The following is a 22148-nucleotide window of genomic DNA, read 5'->3' on the forward strand; positions in this document are numbered from 1 at the left end:
AGTAATTACAACATTGGCGCCTCATTTACCAGGAATGTACATTTATTACCATAATTCTTTACAATAAACAAAGAAATGAATGGATATATAAATAAACATACACACATACAGGGTGTATCATAATAGTGCAAATTGAAACGGCCATAAGTACACGATTCTAGAAATTTAAAAATCTTAGTGAACACGGGTCTGCAAACAAGCCATTTGCAAGATAATTTAGAATTTGCAGTTACCAGCCATCATAGACTTGATTGTGTGTAAATGTCATCCTAGTTAGGAAAAAGTACCAATACAACATTAAGAAAAGTTATAAGATACTTTGGTAGAAGTGCAGTTTTCTTTAATGAACAAGAAAACACACACTTAGTATGTTACAGTTACAATGACTGCACGGTGTACTTATTCGTAGCTGAAGGAAGTGTTCAAAGTGTCGTCCTTGTACCCGGATGCAGGCCTGTACTAGCCGCCGCATTAAGTTTCGATTCTTTCAAACATGCCTGGATCATTTTGACATTCTTGAGAAGCATGCATAAGTCACCACATCAGCGACATTTCTCATTGAATGTGTGGTTAGGGTTACTATAGAGCATCCAGCGTTAAGAAAAGACTACAGGCCTTATGGGCTTTTACTTCTATTGGTGTTACCCACTTTAGTTCTACATGTATATACAAATTATAATGAATTCCTATCAAAATGTACAATTTTTCTTATGAAACAAGCATTGGTTGTGCCATACAATACTGAAGAAGACGTAAAATCATTTTGATATCTTTGAGTTTATCTTTTTAAATATCGTTTAAGCGGTTCAGTACACGGAACAGCCGGCCATGCTTGTCGCATTGCGCGCCACATTTCAGCGTGTAGTGCGGAAGTGTGTACAGTAGTCAACACGTGTAATAACTCAGCTTAACCACTGCGAATCATCATTGGTGAGGTCAATGCGGCATGTTTCCCTTTTTGTGTGTGTCACTCATTACAGTGATTGCTTATGTAAGGGAGATATTCGGCAGAGTGAAGTGATCATCTTCCTGGGGCGCATAGTGTTTTGTTATAAATACATTATATTGTGTTTCATTTTTCGTGTATTGCATTGCTTTTGGTTGTGTGTATCGTGTATTGTTTTTGTCTGTTTAGTATTTTATATAATCAATCAGCAAGTAATACATTTAAATTATAGCTGAACATGTGAAAAGGAGAAGTAGTGAAGTTGTCAGGAGAAAGGAACGGCAAATGGTGCTTAATTCATTTTTATATTAGAAAACAAATCATCCAGGACGAAGTGTAAACTGGGTAGTAGATAAAGCCGCAAAGTTTTTACGAATTTCGAGGTCTTCCGTCTTCAAAATACGGAAGGAAGCCAGCGAAGGGCCACTCCAGAGTCCCCCAGCAAGAAGCGGGAAAGGTAAAAGTTAATTCGCAGTAATTCCAAACTCATTAAATACGATGATTTTGTCAGAAGTGGAATACGGCCCACTGTTCATGAATTCTATTTTAGAGATGAACCGCCAACTCTGAACACAATCCTCACTTCCGTAAACAGCAACCCCGAACTACCTGATATTAAGAAATCATACGAATAGGTCATTCAATATTCTGTATTTTATGTTGCGGAAGAATATGTAAGATCGTATTTTGTGATAAACATGAAGCCCTTGCATTTGTTGTCACGAGTAAATTTATCTGAAATGAGCTGAAGGATACATCACCGAGATAGATATCTCGCCGTCAGCTTCCTGTGTTGTAACCACACAGTATTTGCCTTAATAATGAAATGTTTCTGGGGGCTAATAGACTCAGCACTGTGCTCCCTTAAAGCAACAACGATCATGAAACTTTCTCAGATATAAGAAACAAGACAATCATTTCGGTTTCTGGACATGCATGTTATTATTATTATTATTATTTAGTTCGCATCCCTGCATGTTTAAACTCTTACTCTATTTCGAATGATACAGTCAGTGGGCTATTATCCTTAGAAACGTTACAGCAAAACGAAATTTCATGACGATAATTTCATTAATGACTGGAGATAATCTGGCATTTATATTATTATTATTAGTCTTGCAACAGCTGTACCAAGCGATGTATAATTTTATGTCATCACTGTATTTCACAAGCAGTGTCCGAGCCGCAGTGAGTGAGCGAGTATGGCAACAGTGAAAGGCAGCAGGCCCATAAGGCCTGTAGTCTTTTCTTAACTCTGGATGCTCTATAGGCGATTGTCTTATTGTTATTTAAATTGTTTAATTCGTAATTCGAAGAACAATGTTGGCCCCATTACCGAAATTCAGACTTTTAATTCAAAATTTACCCATGATATGACAGAACGCATTTTCTGGAACATCCTGGGGTAGCTTTCTGTACTCTCTCTCACTTCGGTGTGTCTAGAGTGTGTTTAATATTTGCTAAGTTAGAGTAAAATCTTAATTCTTTCGTATTCAGCTTTTTAAGAAATGCCACATCACGTAGCAGGCAGTGTGTGGAGAAGCAGAATCTGCGAACACTGGCAATACCGACAGTTGGCGAACAAGTGTGGCTCATATAATGAATTTGTACACACCGAACAATATTGTCAATGCCTATGAAACTGCATTGCTTTTTTCCTTTTTAATGCAAGTCCGAACGGACCTACGGTTGTAAGGAGATAAGTGCCAGCCCAGAAATCGTTCAAGGGTGAGATTCATTGTTCTGTGTTGCAATGCACATGGAAGCGAGAGACATCCTCCCCTCGTCATAGGAAAGTTTGATAAGCCACGATGTTTTAAAGGCGTTTGGCACTTTCCATACAAGTACAAGGCATCTAAAAAATGCAGAGTACAGTAATCCAAAAAATAAAGCATTTGCCCAGGGGAGCCAGCATAATTTGTCCTTGTCTTTGAATCTTGTGTTTTTTTCTTTCGTTGCGTGAGGTTATGTTTGTCAGTGATTTATCCACGTGCATTATTTGAATAATGTACATGCACCTTGTTGGATACATTTCGGAAATAACTTTTCCATGGCATTTGAAAGGTTTAAACTGTGAATCAAGGTCACTGCATGCATTAATGCATCTTAGAATACTTTGTGATGCGGCAAGGGTTGGCATTTCTGAACGAGTTTGCGATTAATCCAAAATTACGTAATTCGAAATCCGATTTTTGCGCCCCAATCACTTTGAATTACAAGGTTTTACTGTACTTCTGAACCATTGTGCACACGACTTTTTGCCGCCAGCCATCCACAATGAACTGTATCGGATGTTTCATAATTCCAAAATAATCGGTCCATTATTGGAAATTATATCGCATGCAGTATCGCCACTACACATCCGACATCCTTTGCCGTTTTTTCTTTTTTTTTTTTTTTGTTATTTGCTTCACGTCACACCGACACAGACAGGTCTTACGGCAACGATGGGGTAGGAAAGGCCTAGGAATTGGAAGGAAGCGGCCGTAGCCTTAATTAAGGTACAGCCCCGGCATTTGCCTGGTGTGAAAATGGGAAACCACAGAAAACCATCTTCAGGGCTGCCGACAGTGGGGCTCGAACCCACGATCTCCCGATTACTGGATACTGACCGCACTTAAGCGACTGCAGCTATCGAGCTCGGTTGCCGTTGTTGTAGCTGTCATCATTTGTCTAGCGACAGCCTGTAAGATGCTAATCCAACATTTTTCAGTAATGAAATTTCAAAATTTTTTATGACGTCTATATGAATGGCTGAATTAAAGGAGTCATGTTGGGAGGTAGGAACTCAACTTGAATGTTCTTCAGTGTAACAGCAAGAGGAAGTGAAATTGCCTTGTCAATAAGAAGCAAGATTTTTCTGGACCCTCTAATTTGGAATCCCAGTCCACTTTGAGAAAACTGCAGCAGTCATCCATGCATTCGTGTTTGCATGATACGTAACCAGCAAATTGCATACATGAAGATTTTTACAGCTGCGCAGCTGTACCAATAACCAAAAACTTTTACCTGTCACTTCCCGCCGCATTGCGGCAGCAACAAGTCTAGCCTGGCCATAAGGGCTGCTACATATTATAATTACAATAGATGGACACTGTTTGGGAAACACAAATACAAGTTTTTAGGCACAAAAAGAAGGGTGTATTTATAATAATTTCAGGGGTTCTCCTCAAAATGTTAACTTTTTCTTTTCTCTCCACTGATACAGGACTTAATCCTCCTTGCATCAATTGCACCCGCATGATTAAGGGAAAATTACAACAGACTTGCCTTCTTTTTTGAGGCTGTCAATATTAATGATAATAAATTTTACTGTGCACAATGTGCACAGAGGTTCACAATTAGATAAAACAGCATGGCGTCTAATGTGCTCGGCATAAGCGTTAGTCCTTAATAAATTCACTAATTGAACAAGACCTCAAAGAATACTTCTGGATATGTTATCTTTCACATACTTGGTCACATACCCTACACACACAGTTTATGTTCAGTTCGTGAAATACCTTGTTTTTACACATCTTGAAGTGGAAATCAGACGTTTTAAAACCTTTCTCGGAGAAGCGGAGGTCTGAAATGCCATCGTGAGAAACTCAACACCACACCATCACAAAAATCGCAATGATAAGCTCTCTGGATTTTCATAGTCACCTAACAAGCTGTGGCAGCTCCATTTATTGTTCAAACATATTCCAACTCTATTAAGTCATCTTCAGTGGTTAATATAAAATTACAGTAACATATGTTAATAGTGTGCTATGATAAAAATGTCACTAATAACACACATTCTTCTTAATCTATTATCTATAACAGTTCATCTTTATGTTATTTTATTTGACGTAACAGATCAAACAAAAGCAAATGCTGTGAGGTTGGAAGTCCTCTTGTCCAAGTTCTAAAAATAACACTTTATTGCTTAATGTATGCATAAAATGTCCATCCTCTGTATTTTGTATATGTACATATACATGTCATCATCATCATCATCATCTGCAGTTCCCAGCTGTTGGCCAGGTCTGCCTCTCCAACTCCTCTTGTCTTCCCACCACTTCTCCCACTTCACTCTTCCCCAGTTCTCTCCTTTTCTCTGCACACACTCTTCCACTCCTTTTATCCACCTGTCTCTTGGTTGTTTTCCTGTTATCTCCATTTCATGCATCTTCCTGGGAATCCTTTCCTTTGTCAATCTCTTCATGTGTCCATACCAGCTAAGTCTAGATTCATCTATCCTGTTCAATAGTGGCTTCCGTTTACTATATCTCTAACCTCCTTATTTCCCATCTTATCCATTCTTATCACTCCTAACCTGTTTCTCACAAATTTCATTTCACTTGACTGTACACTAGTCACTGCTCTCTGCCTCATTATCCAAGATCTGATGCATAAGTCAGAATAGGTACGTAGTACATCCTGCATACAATTATTTTGCTTCTCTGAGGGATATCCTTGCTCCAAACCAGGCTTCTGGACACTTTTCTGGTACACTTCTGCGTGTTTTCCACGCATGATTATTTCCTTATAATTTCTTCCACTTTCTTCTAAGACACTACCCAGGTATTTTGAACTCTGTACCTTCCTAAGCTGTTCCCCTCCAAGCATTATCCCTCTCGTAGGTCTCCCCTTTCTAGTTGTGATCACCATCTCGCTCTTTTAGGCATTAAATTTCATCCATATTGTTCCACCTTATCTTCCCATGCATCTACATGTTACATCCTTTTCTCCCCAGACTAACACGTCATCTGGAATCGTCACCACTTTCAGTTTTCCTTATTCAATTTTCCTTGCCACCTTTGTCATTAGCTCATCCATTACTACTATGAAGAGCAAAGGTGACAGAGCAATTCCTTTTCTTAATACTTTTTTTTTTGCACAAACCAGTCTCTTTTCTCTCTTCCTACTTTCACACAACTATCACTGCCACGATACTTTCTCTCTTCCTACTTTCACACAACTATCACTGCCATGATACATCTCCCATACTCTCGCGTTCATTTTTAGGCATTCTCTAAATTTGTTCACTCATAAATGATTTTCGACAGGTTCAAGGTCCTATTTGTCTTTTTATGAGAGTTTAATCCTGAAGCAAACAAATAGGTGGAGCATCTTGGCTTTGCACGTGGACAAAGACAGCCGATTGGAGAAGCAACCGTCGCACTTACTCGACTGTATGCAAGCTCAAAGAAACGTGGTACGTCGCATTAATTTTATTTTAGTTTATTACATGGGAGTCTGGGAGAGTACATATTCAAATTAAAATATGGTTGTCATATATACGGTGTGTACTTGCGTATGGTGCCACTAGATGGTGTATGTAAACAACAGTGTGGGTCTAAGCATGCCCCCAAGTTCAGTGTGTAGTGAGAGCATCACAAAAAGGAAGTCAACAAGCAGGAGCAACGATCGAACAGTAGAAGTCTGTTATAGCGAGTACGGTATATAACAAGAACCCCGCTTTAACGAAAATTTTTTGCAGTCCCTCAAAATTCCTATATTGAACTGTGTATTATCCTTCGGTTACAGCGAGAGCCCTATCAATGACGCATCCGTTATTACGAGTGATTAAGCACACACGATTTTTTCTGTTACCGGTATTTATGCTCCCCAGTGATTATGTTGCCTAGCTATTTCCACTAGCGAGTTCTCTCGTAGACATTCGAAGGCAATGTCGGAGTCTATTAATAATACCCGTCGACTGCTGTTTCGTAACGAAAATTTGAAATGAAAGAGGGCATATTTTGTAATAAATGCGTAAATAACGTGTCCAATAAGTGTTGTTAACTCGTTAAAAATAAAGGCTGACTAAAGGATCGCTTAATTTTAATGCAAAATACTTCACTTAAATAAGAATGGGATACACCTTGAGAATTGGCAGAGTCCATAATTGATTTCAGAACTTCGTTCATATTTTCTCGTGTCTGGTTAAATTACGGAAAGGCTATCAATCGTGTAAATTTATAGCAAGAAGGTTATAATTTTTTCTACTGGCGCCTGAAGCGCGTTTTCATCATACGTATAGTACGGCTAAGTTAGGATAGGTGATGCTGTTTGAATAAGAAAACGGAAACGTGTGATACAAAATGTGATCGATCACCTTCGGTACGGTATATTTTTCTCACTACGTGCATTCGCGAACTCTCTCGCAACATTCGAAGCCGATATTGGAGTCGATTAGTAATATCCGTCAACTGCTGTTCTCTGAAGAAAATTTGAAATGAGAGAGGATAACAAGTTTTTGTAATAAATGCATAAATATCACGGCCAATAGCAGTTAACTCGTTAAAAATAAAGGCTGAAGTAAAAGATCGCTTAATTTTAATGTTATATACTGAAATTAAGTAAGAATATGATACACCTCAAGATATGGCAGAGTAAATCACGGATTTCAGAGGAAAGTTCATATTTTCTCACGTTTGGTTACATTTCGGAAAGGCTGTTCACATATAAATTTATAGCGAGGAAGTAATCATTTCTCCACATGCATTTCACATCTTTTCATGATACATATCGTACACGGTTAGGTTAGGTAACGCCGTTTGAAGAAGGAAACTGCGATGTTTACCACTGAAGCCCCTGGAGTGAACCATATTTCTCCGAATCCAAGATGACGGATTTTTCTCAGAATCTCATGGGAAAATTTAACATTTGATGTTAGCGTGAAGACAAAGTAAACTTTAAAAAATGCATACTGTAGAAAAAAAATGCATTCAGTGGTCTGCAACAAGGACGTTTTAACACTTTAGCGTCGACGTGTACATTTGCTTTTTCTGCGGTAAACTGCTGAAATGCCGTATACATTTTTCAGGTTGTTGTGGGTTACGGATGTTCGTAATTTCATTCGTAGATGATAATCAAAGACATATTTTATGTTCAAAGTTACTATTTTTGTGTCCCCCCATTGGGGTGACATATGGTTATTAGGTTGACTATGCAACAGAGAAAGCGCATGTCACCCCTACAGGGGTGACGTAGGGGTGACGGCCTTATTACCTTTGTTGTTGTGGAACACTGTGCTCCGTACTGTGAGCTGTTGATTTACGCGCCTTTCAACAAGTTCCTTGTAATTTACATTTTTGTGACAAGAAATTAATTCATGTTATGTGTTTCTGTGTTGAGTAAGCCATGATTACCGATAGAGAGATAGAAGAACAACCTGAAAAGGGCTCGAGTGTTGAATCAAGAGATGTTGACATTTAGGATTTGCAATGTGATGCCACCTTTTCCGAGTCAGAATTCAACAATAGTTTGTGTAGTGAGGACACTAGCAAATATTCTGGTGCTGCATCGGGCAATGATTCAACCAAATCATCAGCCAGTGACAATTACTGGGGAACATTCCCAGGTTTGCAGAAACATTTTTTTTATTCACACGTAGCCCCAGTTTACAATTTCATCTGAGTGCTAAATCTCAACCAGTATGTAAGAAAGAAGCAATAATAGACTCCAATCCACATTATTTTCCTTACCATTAATAATTGAATTCTGATGGTTGCGTATGTCACCCCATAAATGTCAGAGAAATTCCACTGTTTGTTGCGCAATGCCCAGCATGCTGAGAAAGAAATGGGCACTGCGCTGCACTCTATGAACACCTTACGTGAACAAGCAATGCAATACAACTGCGAATGGTAGCGCTAGTTTCGTGCGACAGCCTAAAGTTGAAAGGCCTGGACACGCTGCCGTGTCACCCCATGAGGGGTGACATACTATATTTTGTATGAGGGTCCGTCACCCCACATGGGGTGACATCGTCTTCAAAGTGTTAAAGAAGTGGAAGTTGAAATTGTGAGGTATGTGCACGCAAAGCTCAAGGGCAGAATGGCCATACCGTAGCGCAATAAACTCGTTCGTTGATCTTCAACGTCCGCAATTAGGCCCACACATCGCCAGCCGCTGAAATTGGCCGAACACGGCAAGCGAGACGTGCGTCTAGCGGAAGCCAGTATATATGACGCTGAGTAAAAGTAAGTTTTATAGACAGCAAGAACATTTTCCTGATGGTCGTCTTATTGTTGAGACACATGGAATAGGTATTGCTGGAAAATTTTAAACGGATTCTCTTTGGTATCATGATACAAATTTTGAATCAATGGTCATTAAACCCGCAAAAAATAAAGAATAATTGAGCAGCTGCAAAAAAATACGGCATAACGAAAGCCAATGCTCGGCGTCTAAAAATGTGTACTGTACAACAAAGGCATTCATACGATTTTACAAAGCATTTTTTGAGCCAGATTTAAATTGTTTGAAGGAAAGAGTGGGGTTCGTCTTGGATTCAGAGAAACACAGTTCTATAATTTTTTTTAGAATGAAATTAAACACACACTACCACGAAAAATAAACAAGTAAGCCGTACTGTAGATATCATCAGCGGAAATGCAAGTTTTGAACAAACTGATTCCCGTTTCATACCTATTTTAATGTGTATGGATTTTTCCGACTTTCATACAAAAATCGGTTGTATCGACAATCCGCTATAGCGAGTAAATTTTTCGCTGTTGTGCATTCTCGCTGTAACGGACTTCTACTGTATATTAAAATAGCAGTTCTCCGCGGCAGAAATGCACGCCAATGCCATGTAGAGCTGGTCTGAGCCCATGTGACTATGATCTAATCCCCAAAGTCAAGAAGCCATTACGTGGACAACGGTTTGCTAACAAAGAAGACATCGTAACAGCATTTCGAAGAGAGGTGTCACGTTAGCGATACATTTGCAGTGAATTGTATTCGGCACCTGCCCCACCACTGGCAACGCAGTGGAGACCTGTCCTTCGTACGTAGTTATGTGTATTTGATGTCTACACCATAATAAAACAATGTTTACCAATTTATTTACTCGTGTCAGAAGCATACTTAATCATACAGTTGAAAATAAAATATTAATTAAACTATTTACAAAAATGAATAGACAAAGGAAATTGACCAAATTTACTGTACATCTAGATGGTGTTTACCAATGGTCTGTGTTCTGTCATTCCTACAAGAATCTCAAGTAAAAATTTGTCTTCAGGCATTATGCATAAGTACATGCCCTATATTTCCAAATGCATATCTTAGATTTTCCGTGTTGTCTCCTGTTGATTCACAATTAAGTATTTATTTATTTGCCACCTAGTCGATACAATGATTGCTTAAGGCAATTTTTAATGGTCAAAAGTGGTACATGTTTCGTATATTATCAACATCTTCAGCCACATAACACTGTTTAGATGAAAAATATATAAATTGACAAAGTAATGCTTTAGAGGAAGTGTCCATAAAATTAACATAAGATAAGATTGACAACATTAAAACAAACAAATAACTCAAGAACATTAATGTTGTTCAACTTACACACTTCTTCCATGAGGAGAGGAGAGAGCTCAAACTTCTCAATTCCATGACGCTGGTATGCTGTGTATGCCTTTTTCACATCGTCGTGCAATGCCTGAAAGTATTTTTAAAAACGCATGGAGTCATATGTACATGGTAACTGGACAGTATGTGCAGAAACAAGGTACAGGAATCCTAACAGAAAAAGGTGTCAGGAAGCAGACAACAGAAAGAATGAGGGAGATGTACCATGGAAGTGCCAGTTGTGTACAAGGAGGCAGAGAGAGAAGAGACTTTTGAGCAAAAGTGGACTAACCTCTTAGCATAAAAGCCCGAGTATATGTATATAAAATAAAAACCGGAGTACTCTAGAATGTCGCTCCCTGATCGGTACCTAATTTAAAGGCCCGCATATGCTCATTTCTTGTCTTTTTCAGTATTTCCGCCAGATATTTACCGCATTTACTCGTATATTAGACCCCCCCCTCACGTATAAAACCCACCCCAGGCTTTTCGAGATGAAGAAAATGAAAAAAAAATCCCGCCTAAAAGACCCCCCCAACGTAATTCGTCAGAGAACGATGATGATTCCGCTTCGAAGCGGGTACAAGTCTTATTGCAGCTCTGATGACATCGCACAAATTTGTGAATAGTTTCGTCCGTACAACCTACGCAATGAAAAACACGTCGAATCCGTGCGGTACATCTGTGTTTCGTAGTTAAGAAATGTCCGCCTCTGTAGCGTAGGTCTACTGCGACTCTGATGACGTCGCACAGATAGATGTCCAACCCGCGCATTGCAAGCATGCATCAGTCATACTATATGTCTGTGTTTTGTAGTTAATAATGTTCGCCAGCGTAATGGTTAGCACAATTAGTTGCTGTTTTCGGGGGTCTGACTGATTCCCGGGACTGTAGTGCCAGAGATTTATGAATGGCAGGAAGGTTGATATGCTGTAAAATCTGTACATGTAACTCCCCTCCACTGGGACTGTGTCTAAACAGAGCTGTACCACCTCGGGATGAGGAATTGTGTTTACCTTAGTTGAGAAATATTCGCGGTTGTTGCTGTATATACAGCAGATCAGATCATTAACAAAGTGGTCGTTTAATATCTCGTAACTCGGGCCAATACAGATATATATTTAGAGAGAAGTAAGTTTAAAACGTGATAAACCTAACAAATAATAATAATAATTCTATGTCCCCACGTACTTGAAACGATTTTCGGAGACGCCAAACAAAACACACTAGGGTATGCGTTAATAAAAAGACAACGAACGTACAAAATTAAACATTATGATAATATAACACATTACCGCCACACCTGTAGATATCCATAAATGCGGTATAGTTTCCTGTTATTTATTTTTATTTTTTCCGTCAAACTTTTGGCACTATCAGGGCGATAATATACCTAACCTAAACAATGTGGTCTGTCTTATCTCATGGACAGCTGTTTACGCAAATCCTGATGTGATAAATGTAGAGAACAAGCATGAAATATACTTAATAATAAGGGTCAGTGTTTCAACAGCCGCAGTTATCAAAAGAATGTTTCCAGTTACTATATATTACATTCGGAAGTACAACTTGTAACATATGCTAGTTATCAGCTGATGGTTTGGCATGCCTTCTACAGTACGGCTTTATTCGGAAGGAGTGGCTTATGCTACATATACACCAACTGGGAATATCATAGACCATCTGGGAATAGATTTACACTGTTTAGACTCTATAGTCGGGAACAAAATTATTTTTAAAAGGTTCAAAAAGATGGGACCTCGTATGCTCTTGATTGCAGTGCATGGCTCAAAGAGAATGAAGCATGGCTGACGCGACTGACGAGGGATAGCAGTGAAGATGACGTCACTTAGAATGCCGACGCCGCGCCGGCAGCAAGGCAGGGAAGTTGGCGGCGCAAGGCGATAATTCAAATGAAAGCAGTGACCAGGTTTACTGTGCTGTAGGCCTACTGCTAAACTGACAGACAAATGACTGGCCATTAAGTTCTTTTGTATCAATATTTAATTATATGATAACATGATACCCATATCGCTTTCTTCTACGGGATCGAGTATGAAGTGAGATGAATCTTCGCAGCGAGTTTTTACGGCCGTATGCCCTTCCTGACGTCAACCTCACCAGAGGAATTAATGAGATGTAACGAATGACGTGATATGAGTAACTAAAACTGACTTTTATATGTACCATAGGCCTAAAAGTCGTGTTCACTATTTTTTTGTCTTTTTACGTTTAGAAATACTGCCTTCCGACGAAAATAGCCAGTATAACTTAAATACACTCTAAGTTTGTTAAATAATCGTATAGTATGTTTACACGTACAATTTATAGCTCTTTATAACCTAGAAGTCATGTGTTCGCTGCACAAAATTTTGAGGTTATCACATATTGGACCCCCCTTTATTATTTTTGGCTGTAAAAGTTGGGCAAAAAAAGGGGTCTAATACGCGAATAAATACGGTACTTCAGGTTCCTATTTTTGCCAAAAGATGTATCTGACTCAACCGCAGTGGATGTCTGTGACTCGGGCAGCTCACTTTTATGACTTATCCGTATTTATTGCCATCTATGTGACTTCGTATGTTAGGTGAAAATGGAGAGTGAAGAAGAGTTTGACAATGAGTTTAGTGAGTCTGATAGTTCTGTGTACGCGATGCTAGAGGGAAGAAGGCACAAAGAGAATCTACGTAGAGTAAGGAGTGCAATGTAGCATTGTGTGCTGTTTTTTTTTTTTTTTTTTTTTTTAAGGGCATTCCATGCAGCTACAAACATATGAACAATGTCTTCTTGTACAACATTGAGTGTCAGGTTATCTTACTTGCCATCTCTTTAGCGCTGTGTTATTTTACATGTAGGAACCCATAAAAATATCATGGATTTTAAAACAGAAACTTCTCAGGGGCTTGGATTTCACTGTTAAGTTTACAATCTTGGCGAGTCTTGACATGGTGTGTCTGTTTACGAGAGTACCTGTTGATGGTGTTATGACTCTCATAAATGATATTTTTACTGAAGAGATCGCAAGGCTTTTCGATCACTGCATGACCTCCTCCTACTTTCTATGGAATGGGAAATATTATGAACAGACAGATGGTGTGGCCAAGGGAAGTCCTCTCTCTCCTGTTGTGGCCAATTTCTTCATGGAAAACTTCAAAGAGAAAGCTTTGTCGTCAGCACCTTGCAAACCGAAGATCTGGTGGCGATATGTGGATGATACGTTCGTCGTATGGACAGAAGGTGTAGACAATCTTGGTCACTTTCTGGATCACCTTAATCGCCAGCACCCTTCCATATGTTTCACTTTGGAAATGGAATCTGATACCATTTTTAGATGTTCTCGTCACCAAGAAAGAGGATGGATCTTTAGGACACAGCGTGTATCGTAAGCCTACACACACCAACAGATATCTCCACACAGATTCTCACCATCACCCTGCCCAGAAACATGGTTTACAACTCTTGACTACCAGAGCCAAGAGGATTTGTGAAGCATTAAATCTACAAGAGGAAATTAACACCCTGAGAACCACCTTTGAGAGCAACGGTTACACCAGAGCTTTGATCTCAAGGGTTCTGAAATCGAGACATAATCGAACGTCTGTTAAGGAAAAAGATGTAAAAGGAACTGCTTACCTGCCTTACATACATAACACGATGGATCGCATTGCTAAAATCTTACGTAGGTACCATGTATGAACTGTTTTTGGAACATCAATTAAGATTAGGCAACTCCTGCAACCAACTTAGGATAGTTTGCCTAAATTACAACAACCTGGTATCTACAGAGTTCCCTGTACTTGTGGCAAGGTTTATATTGGGCAGACTTCGAGAACGGTGTGTACTCGCATCAAAGAACATACCAGATGTATCAGACTCAATCAACCTGATAAATCAGCTGTTGCTGATCATGTCTTAACACCTGGTCATGATGTCTTGTTCCAAGAAGTGGACGTTCTTGCCGGTATAAAGCAATATCACCCAAGAATTATCAGGGAGGCGGTTGAAATACGTAAACACCCAGATAATTTCAACCGCGATACAGGATACAACCTCAGTGAATCATGGCTACCTATTATCAAAAGCATTAGAGAGTAATGCTTTGTTGTTGCCATTCATTGTCTCTAGCATGGGGCGAAAATGGCGTCCCTTTTACATCTTTGGGCACCATTTCAAGCTTCCTTGTCGCCCTCTCCTAGCAACCATTAATACGTCGTTTCTTTTCCCTTGTGTCTCCTGATGAAGAAAGGCAAGGTTCCTTTTGAAACGTTGAGTGTGTTTACAATTATTTACACGGCATAAGCCCAAAAATATAACTCATGAATAAATTATGGATTATTGCACGCTTCTCTTCTGCTTAACAACATATCACACTGCTAGTCTAAGTACCACACCTGTTTGTTTTTCCTCCATGTTCAAACAATATGCTATCAAAAATTGGCAAACCTTTTCAAATCTTGTTAAACCTTCAGCAAAGTTGAACAATTCTTGACAAGTACTGAACTGAAAGAAAAATCTGATGGCGTACAGCCATTATGCACTTATGCCTTCACAAAATACCAAAATATGACAAACTTTGGAGCATGACAAAAAGAAGTTAAATATTGTCTAAAAATTAATTGAAAGACATTTTATGCAGACAACAGAAAACTGGTGACATTGCGAACATTATTTCGTTGTTTCTAATTTGACAACATACTGCTCACGAAGCCTGTTCCTTCAACCCTTGTTTAGCCACAAAATCTTTCTGAGGAAAGGAAATCCAAAATACCTGACATACACAAACACAAAATCACTTGGCATTATTAGCACAAAACATCTGAGTAATATTTGGAGAATAACTAAAACAATTTGTTGTCATCTTCAACTCATTTCCGAGTATTTAACTACTTTTAATAATTTCACTTCCATCCATGGATGTACTTTCGATGGTTGAACAGACCATTATAACAGGACCAAACATATGCCTTTATACCCATTTTTGGACAAATACGGCTTACTGATAAAAGTATAGTAAAATATGCATTTACATGATCAATACCAGGTGTATCCGTAAGTTTTTGCCAGTTTTTGTGGTAAAAGAAACACAGAATTTTCAAGAGAAATTCATTTTTTGTTTATTCAAAATATTGGCCATCGATTTCTACGCACTTGGCCCATCTTTCAGGTAAGTTTAAATACCATGCCAGAAAAACTGCTTGTCTTTTGCGGCAAACCATTCGTCGAGCCATTTTTAAACTTCCTCGAAAACGCCTGCAATTGCTCGTCTTCACACTTTTGTGGTCTACCAAATCGCCCACTGTCTTTCACACTGAAATCACCATGTTTAAATTGTTGAAACTATGTCTCCCATGCTCTAGTTGATGGAGCGTGCTCACCATATTTTTCTAGCGGCCAACGATGACTTTCCACAGCCTTTTGCTTGTGATTAAGAAAAGCAATGTGTGCCTCAAATGTTCTTTTTCAGACACAAACATGATCAATGAATGATACAGCACAGACGCTAGTGTTTGATGGACTCAACAAACTGACGTATGTGTCAAATTCATGTGCTGCATGCTATGGTATAAAATGACAAGGGGGTACACTTTTCCAAGAGTAGAGGACTTAGAAAAACATCAATCATCATTTCAACAAGCTCTTACCAAAAAACTTAAGCCAATAGAAGATCTGAAATACTTTGACGTGAACAAACTTAATGAGAAAATTACAGTCGGTATTCAAAATACTGAAAAGAAGATCCCATTGAAAAAAAAAAACTAAGAGCCGACTTTCACTTAATGCCACATAGCTCATTAAGGACAGGAAGACAATGGACAGGGATACAGCAGAATACAAAAATCTTAAGGCCATTCGCAAGGAAATAAGAAAAAAATCTAAGGAAATTTAATAACATGATCATGCAGACAACTGAAGAAAATAAAAACATTAAGATTTTAAAGAACAACATGTCTACAGGAAGACCAAAAATTACAAAACTTAAGAACCAAAATGGAGAAATAGTCACAGATAGGCAAAACATTACTGAAGTTATTAGAGATTTCTACTACAAGCTGTATACATTAACCATTAATAAACCACCCAGTGATGAACAACTAGCCCAGTATTACACACATGAAGTAACACCGGAAGTAACCACTGCCGAGACTGAAAATGCACTTAAACAACTAAGGAATAAAAAATCCCCTGGGGAGGATAAAATAACGAATGAAATGCTGAAATTAGGTGGAAGAGATCTGCTAGAAGCCGTGAGAATACTCCTCAACAAGTGTATTTGTTGTGATTATTGGGATTTGATTATTTGGACTCGGAAGACGGCGATAAATTATGTATGTAAAGGATTTATTCTTTTGTTTGTTTTGGTTTTCCTCAGTATGTGAATTTTGGAATTGTTTAATTTGTTTGAAGTCGATATGATTTTGAAATTATTTGATTGTCATGGTAATTCTGGTGCATCCTGTACCACACGCGCCACATCGGCGTGGGAGATTTCCGGTTTCCTAAAGTTGCACAAATTTCGTAATTTTTCTAGAGGCTTCCTAAATGTTCCTTGTCAGCACTATTTTTTCTGCGCTCCTATTGGAGAAAATAAAAGGAAATGTGATTGGTAGGTGAAGGAAATCATCGTACGCTCATTGGCCGTGGTAATATTTCATAATTTCCGGGGAGAAGCGTTGTCGCTGGAGCCTTGCTCTGCGAGGGCGTCTTTTCTGTTTGACCACTGAAGGGAACGGTCACCTTCCAAGGTACGGGTCTTCTTGGCCCCGCCATCCGGTAAGCACTGATTAATATTTTTTAACTTTTCTGGTATTCTGTTTCAAATGTAGTGTTTCATTTTATTTATCTTGCCGGAGCGTACCCGTGTTTCCTTCTGCTTCCAAATGTTATAATTATGACTTAGCCGTTTCGGTAAGTCGCTTCACTTTGTTAAGAGATAGTTCCCGTTTGTTGTTTTGTAAATTAATTGTTATACGCCTTTCGAAGTAATCCTTATCAGTAATATTTTTCTCGGGACTATTTCATTCATTCCGCTTCATCGTGGATTATTCATCTTTAGGTCGGGTACCCTTTCTCAGAAGTGTTTTTGAGGGGGCTACCCACCGAAGATGCTCTGCTCCATGATTACACGTAAATTATTTTTCCTTTTTAGATGTATCTCTTCACTTTAGTATAACGTTACCTTCCTTTATTTATTTCGAACTGTTTTGGGTTTTTAAAGGTAACGCCACGACAGTGGAACGTCATGTGTGATGTTCCGGTGTAAAATAAATTTAATTACTAAATGCTACCCTCATGTAAATTGTAATGGTTGTTGAAATTATGCCGTCATTATTTTAATTGTATCTTGGTTATTGCTTTATATATGAAATCGAATCTAACTTGTTAAGTAAAGTTTAGGATTACATTGACTTCGCTTCTTCAGTGTTATCAATACCTTCCACCGCCTGGATATGGTTCCCAGCCGTTTCCCGGTTATCCTTTCTTAATAGTCATGTTGGTTAAACTGTTTGTTTATTTCCTGTAATTAATGTGCTTGCAAATTTAATTTCGTACATGTTGACGTGCCTAGTGTACAGTACTTTTGGTGAAAGCATTACGGTAGCAAACATTTTCTCTTCATTAAACCTATTAATTGTAACCTTACCCTTTGGAGAGGTTGCAGTATGTTAGCAGAGCTTTGGGTTGCTGAAGAAGCAAAGTTGACGGTAATTCGGTGGTTATAACCTAAAATTTAATTCAAGTATTATCTCGTAGTTTCCTTTTTTTATCAACATGTCTCGTGCTATCCCAGGTCCGTTCCATTTGAGGAAGGAGGAATTAGCTTACGAACTTCGTATTCGTAAGTTGAATTCGACAGGAAAGGTTAAGGATGACACGAGCTTGTTGAAACAATCGCTAAATGAACCTGTTTTCGTCCCAGGGTTATCAACAGATGAAGTGTGCGCATCTTTGTCGATTGTTAGAGATAAAATTGTAGAATATAAAGCCATTATTATGTCATTTTGTTCTTCTAAACCGTCCGATGCACAGTTAGCACGTGCGAAAGGCCAAGTGCAGCATTACGTGGACAGGATTCGCGATCTGTTGGCGCATAATTTATCTGAAGATGAGCGATGTGAGTGCGAATCGTTGTTATTGCAGTTTTGTGATATTTCTGATAAAATTGTTGGATTGCTGGAAGGTAATTCTTTGCCTAGCTCAAGTTCAGTAGTTAATGTACCCGTCACTTGTAATGATGTTTCCCTGCAATCTTTTCCTGCTGTAGTTACCAGTGCTTCTCTGCCCGTGAATAATTATAGTGGTGCTTCTTGTACGCAAGTTACTATGTCAACTGTTCCTATGGGAACTGTTAATTCTACCGTGTCTTTATCTCATCCTCCGGTTGCGACCCAAGTTGTTTCTCTTCCTATTGTACAAAGATATCCCCATGTCCAAGTGTCACCTGTAATAAATTCTTCTGGGGTGTCACAGATGTGTGAAAATGTGTCGCAAATGCGAATATCTGTGCCGGTTTCTATGCAATCTAACCTCAGTCCTAACCTCACTTTTAGTACTCCTACCCTATCCCAGGAGCGTTCAAATCAAGATTTCTTTACTACTGTATTGCCTTCTTGTAACCAATCCAGTGCTGTTCAGGTACCTACTACTCCTGCTGCTTCTCAAATTTTTTCAAACTTACCTCACCCATTAACTGCTATATTTAAGGGTGTATCTAAGTTCACCGCTAATTCGATTGACGAAGTCATAGTATTTCTACGTTTTTTGGTTGAATTTAAAGATCAGAGTATAGTGTATTCCTTAAGTCGTGACAATTTCTTCCAAGTCTTATATCCACATGTATCTGGAGCTCTTTCTGAGCATGTCATAAGAGCCATTTCAGAAAAGTGGACAGTTGACCAATTTCATGCACATGTGCTTGAGTTTTTTATTCCTTCCCGTGCTTTGTCTTCTTTGGTTCAGAAGCATTATTTTCGAGTACAGTATTTGAATGAAACATTGTCGGAATACATCCAGGACATTAAGTTCAATGCTCGGATCTTCATGCTAAACTATTCTGAGTCTCAAATGGTTGCTAGCATTATTGAGGGTCTTGCACCAAATTACCGGTCGTATCTTGCTCTGTCACCTCGACCCGCTACATTCGCTCAGTTGGAAGCTATTACTGTTTCTGCTGAAGGCATTAGGTATGCCGACCAGTTACGAGTCGCCTTAGCTCCTCCTCCTATGAGCATGTCTTCTCAGGTCACTAGTACCGTTTCTACTTCTTCCAAGCCACGTAATTCACGTGCATGTTATAGTTGTGGTTCTACGGATCACTTCCAGCGGAATTGTCCTAAGATTGGGCCCTTAGGCAATTCAAAACCTGTCATGGGTGGTCAACTTCAAAATTTCCAAAGGAACTGTCCTAAGATTGAGCCCTTAGGCAATTCAATTCCGAATGAGAATAGAGTTTCTCCCTCCACTAGTTCTTGCAGATATTGTGGGTCAAATAGACACTTCTCAAGACAGTGTCCTCGCAATTCTTCCGGCTCTGGGCGTTCTGGTAATAGTAATCCCAGATGACTAGCCGCCGATCCTGGTGCCAAAACTTATAGTGTACCTTCATGTTTCGTCTGTTATCGCTGTCAATTAGTTGATGATTTACCCGACCCTGTAGTCGATTGTAAGCTTCAGTCTGACCCTAGTGTCAATTTTCCAAAATCTTGTGGTATTTCTGCTATTCCTCCATGTAAATTACCTTACATTTGCCTAGAAGTGAACAATGAACCAGTTTGTGCTCTAGTTGATTCTGGAAGTAGCCTCACCTTGATGAGTGAAAATTTGTATAACTCTGTGAAATCTGTTTGTAAGTTCCCTGATTTAACACCTGTGTCTTTAACCTGCCATACGGCTAATTCTAATTCCTTGAATTTGATTGGAAGTCTGAATCTCAAAATTAGGATACGTAATTTCACATGGAAAATGCCCGTGGTAGTGGTGAAAGATTTATCTTGTCCTTTCATTCTCGGTGCAAATTTTATTGCCAAAACTGGTATGGTTTTGGATCTTCAATATAATAAGTTCCAGTTTAAGTTTTCTATGAGGATCTTTACATTGTGTAACCGTTCTCCTATCCTTCCTTATCATGTCAGTGCTGTGTCTGAGGACACAAGTGAACCAAAAGCTTTCGACTTTGATCATTTGCCTGATGATCAGGCCAACCAGCTTAGGAATCTTTGCGATAAATTTCCTGATGTGTTCACTGACAAGTTAGGTGTGACCAATGTTTTGGAGTATAAAATTGAAGTAACTGACAATGTACCTGTTCGTTCTCCTCCGTACCGGTTGTCGCCTCCTAAGATGAAAGCCCTTAAGGCTATCATCGACCAAATGCTTGCTGATGGTGTAATACGTCCTTCTAAATCTGCGTACTCTTCTCCCATATTTCTAGTCCCTAAACCACAGGGTGGTTTTCGGCCTGTAATAGACTATCGAATGTTGAATAAGCGAGTTGTGCTTCAATCTGTTCCACTTCCTGACTTGCACTCTTGTTTCTCTTGGTTTGCTAATGCCAAAATTTTTACCACTTTTGATCTGAATCAGGCGTACTATCAGATACCTCTTGCTGAGGAATCCAAGCATCTCACAGCTTTTGCTACTGACTGGAACCTCTATGAATTTGAGCGCGTGCCGTTCGGACTGGCAACGGGAGCTGCTGTTTTGACCCGGCTGCTGGATAACGTGTTGTCAGACATTAAATTCAAATTCGTTTATAATTATCTTGATGATTTGGTAATTTTTAGCGGAACTTTTGAAGAACACCTTGCTCATATTAATGAAGTCCTTGAAAGGCTACGTAAAGCAGGACTAACCCTTAAGGCTAGCAAAGTGACTTTCGCACAGCCTCAGATGTCCTTCCTAGGGCATATCGTGTCCGAGAAAGGCGTTTCGGTTGACCAATCTCGTACTGCAGCTATCCAAAATTTTCCTACTCCTAAAGATGTCAAAGCTGTCGCTAGGTTCGTTGGTATGGTCAATTTCTTCCGTAAATTTATCCCTAATTTCGCTGAAAGAGCAGCCCCATTAAATGCCTTGAGGAGAAAAGATGCTAAATTTGAGTGGGGTGATGCCCAACTTGAAGCTTTCTATGATCTGAAATCTGCTTTATGTAATGCTCCTGTGCTGGCGATGCCAGATTTTTCTAAACGTTTCATTCTCCAAACCGACGCCTCATCTACAGGTATATCTGGTGTTCTCCTTCAGGAATTTGAAGAGGGACGTCGTCCTATCTCTTATGCTTCACGTAGTCTAAATCCTGCTGAACGCAACTATTCTATATATGAGTTGGAAGCCTTAGCTGTTGTTTTCTCCTTGGAGAAATTTAGAATGTATCTTGAACATCTACCTTTTGATCTTGAAACAGACAATCAGGCATTGAGTTGGGTACTGGCCAAGCCAAGAAGAACTGGTCGCCTTGCGCGTTGGGCAGTACGCATCTCAGCTTTTCAATTTGAAGCTCGTCACATTCGTGGAACTCAAAATGTCATTGCCGACACTCTTAGTAGAATGTTCTACCCTGGCAGTTCTGATCCTCAATTAGAATCCGCTGATCCCTCTCCTGAACAAGTTTCGGCCTTTGTTAATGTGGTTTTGACCAATTCCCCTGTCCTTTTCAAAGATATTTCTAAACATCAGGAAGACGATCCTGAATTGAAGGGTATTATTGACAGGATTAAATCTGGTGAACAGGTCAAACCGTATGCCCTCAAAAATGGTGTTTTATGTTGTCCTGCTCGTGGGCGCAGAGACCTCAAAATTGTTGTACCTTCTAATCTAGTCCCTGCTCTTTTCAAATATTTCCATGAATCCCCTGTTGGCGGACACCTTGGTGTAT

General features: G+C 39.2%; 1 protein-coding gene across 1 annotated transcript in view; it reads right to left on the reverse strand.

Moving 5' to 3' along the window:
• Ndc80 overlaps positions 1-22148 on the reverse strand; it is a 119459-nt gene that overhangs the window by 51741 nt on the left and 45570 nt on the right. Inside the window, exon 7 of the mRNA XM_067156224.2 lies at positions 10274-10367. Coding sequence (XP_067012325.2) covers positions 10274-10367 — 94 coding nt within the window. The remainder of the gene's footprint in view (positions 1-10273; positions 10368-22148) is intronic.

The sequence above is a fragment of the Anabrus simplex genome, chromosome 12 (assembly GCF_040414725.1).
Source record: "Anabrus simplex isolate iqAnaSimp1 chromosome 12, ASM4041472v1, whole genome shotgun sequence".
Lineage (NCBI taxonomy): Eukaryota > Metazoa > Arthropoda > Insecta > Orthoptera > Tettigoniidae > Anabrus > Anabrus simplex.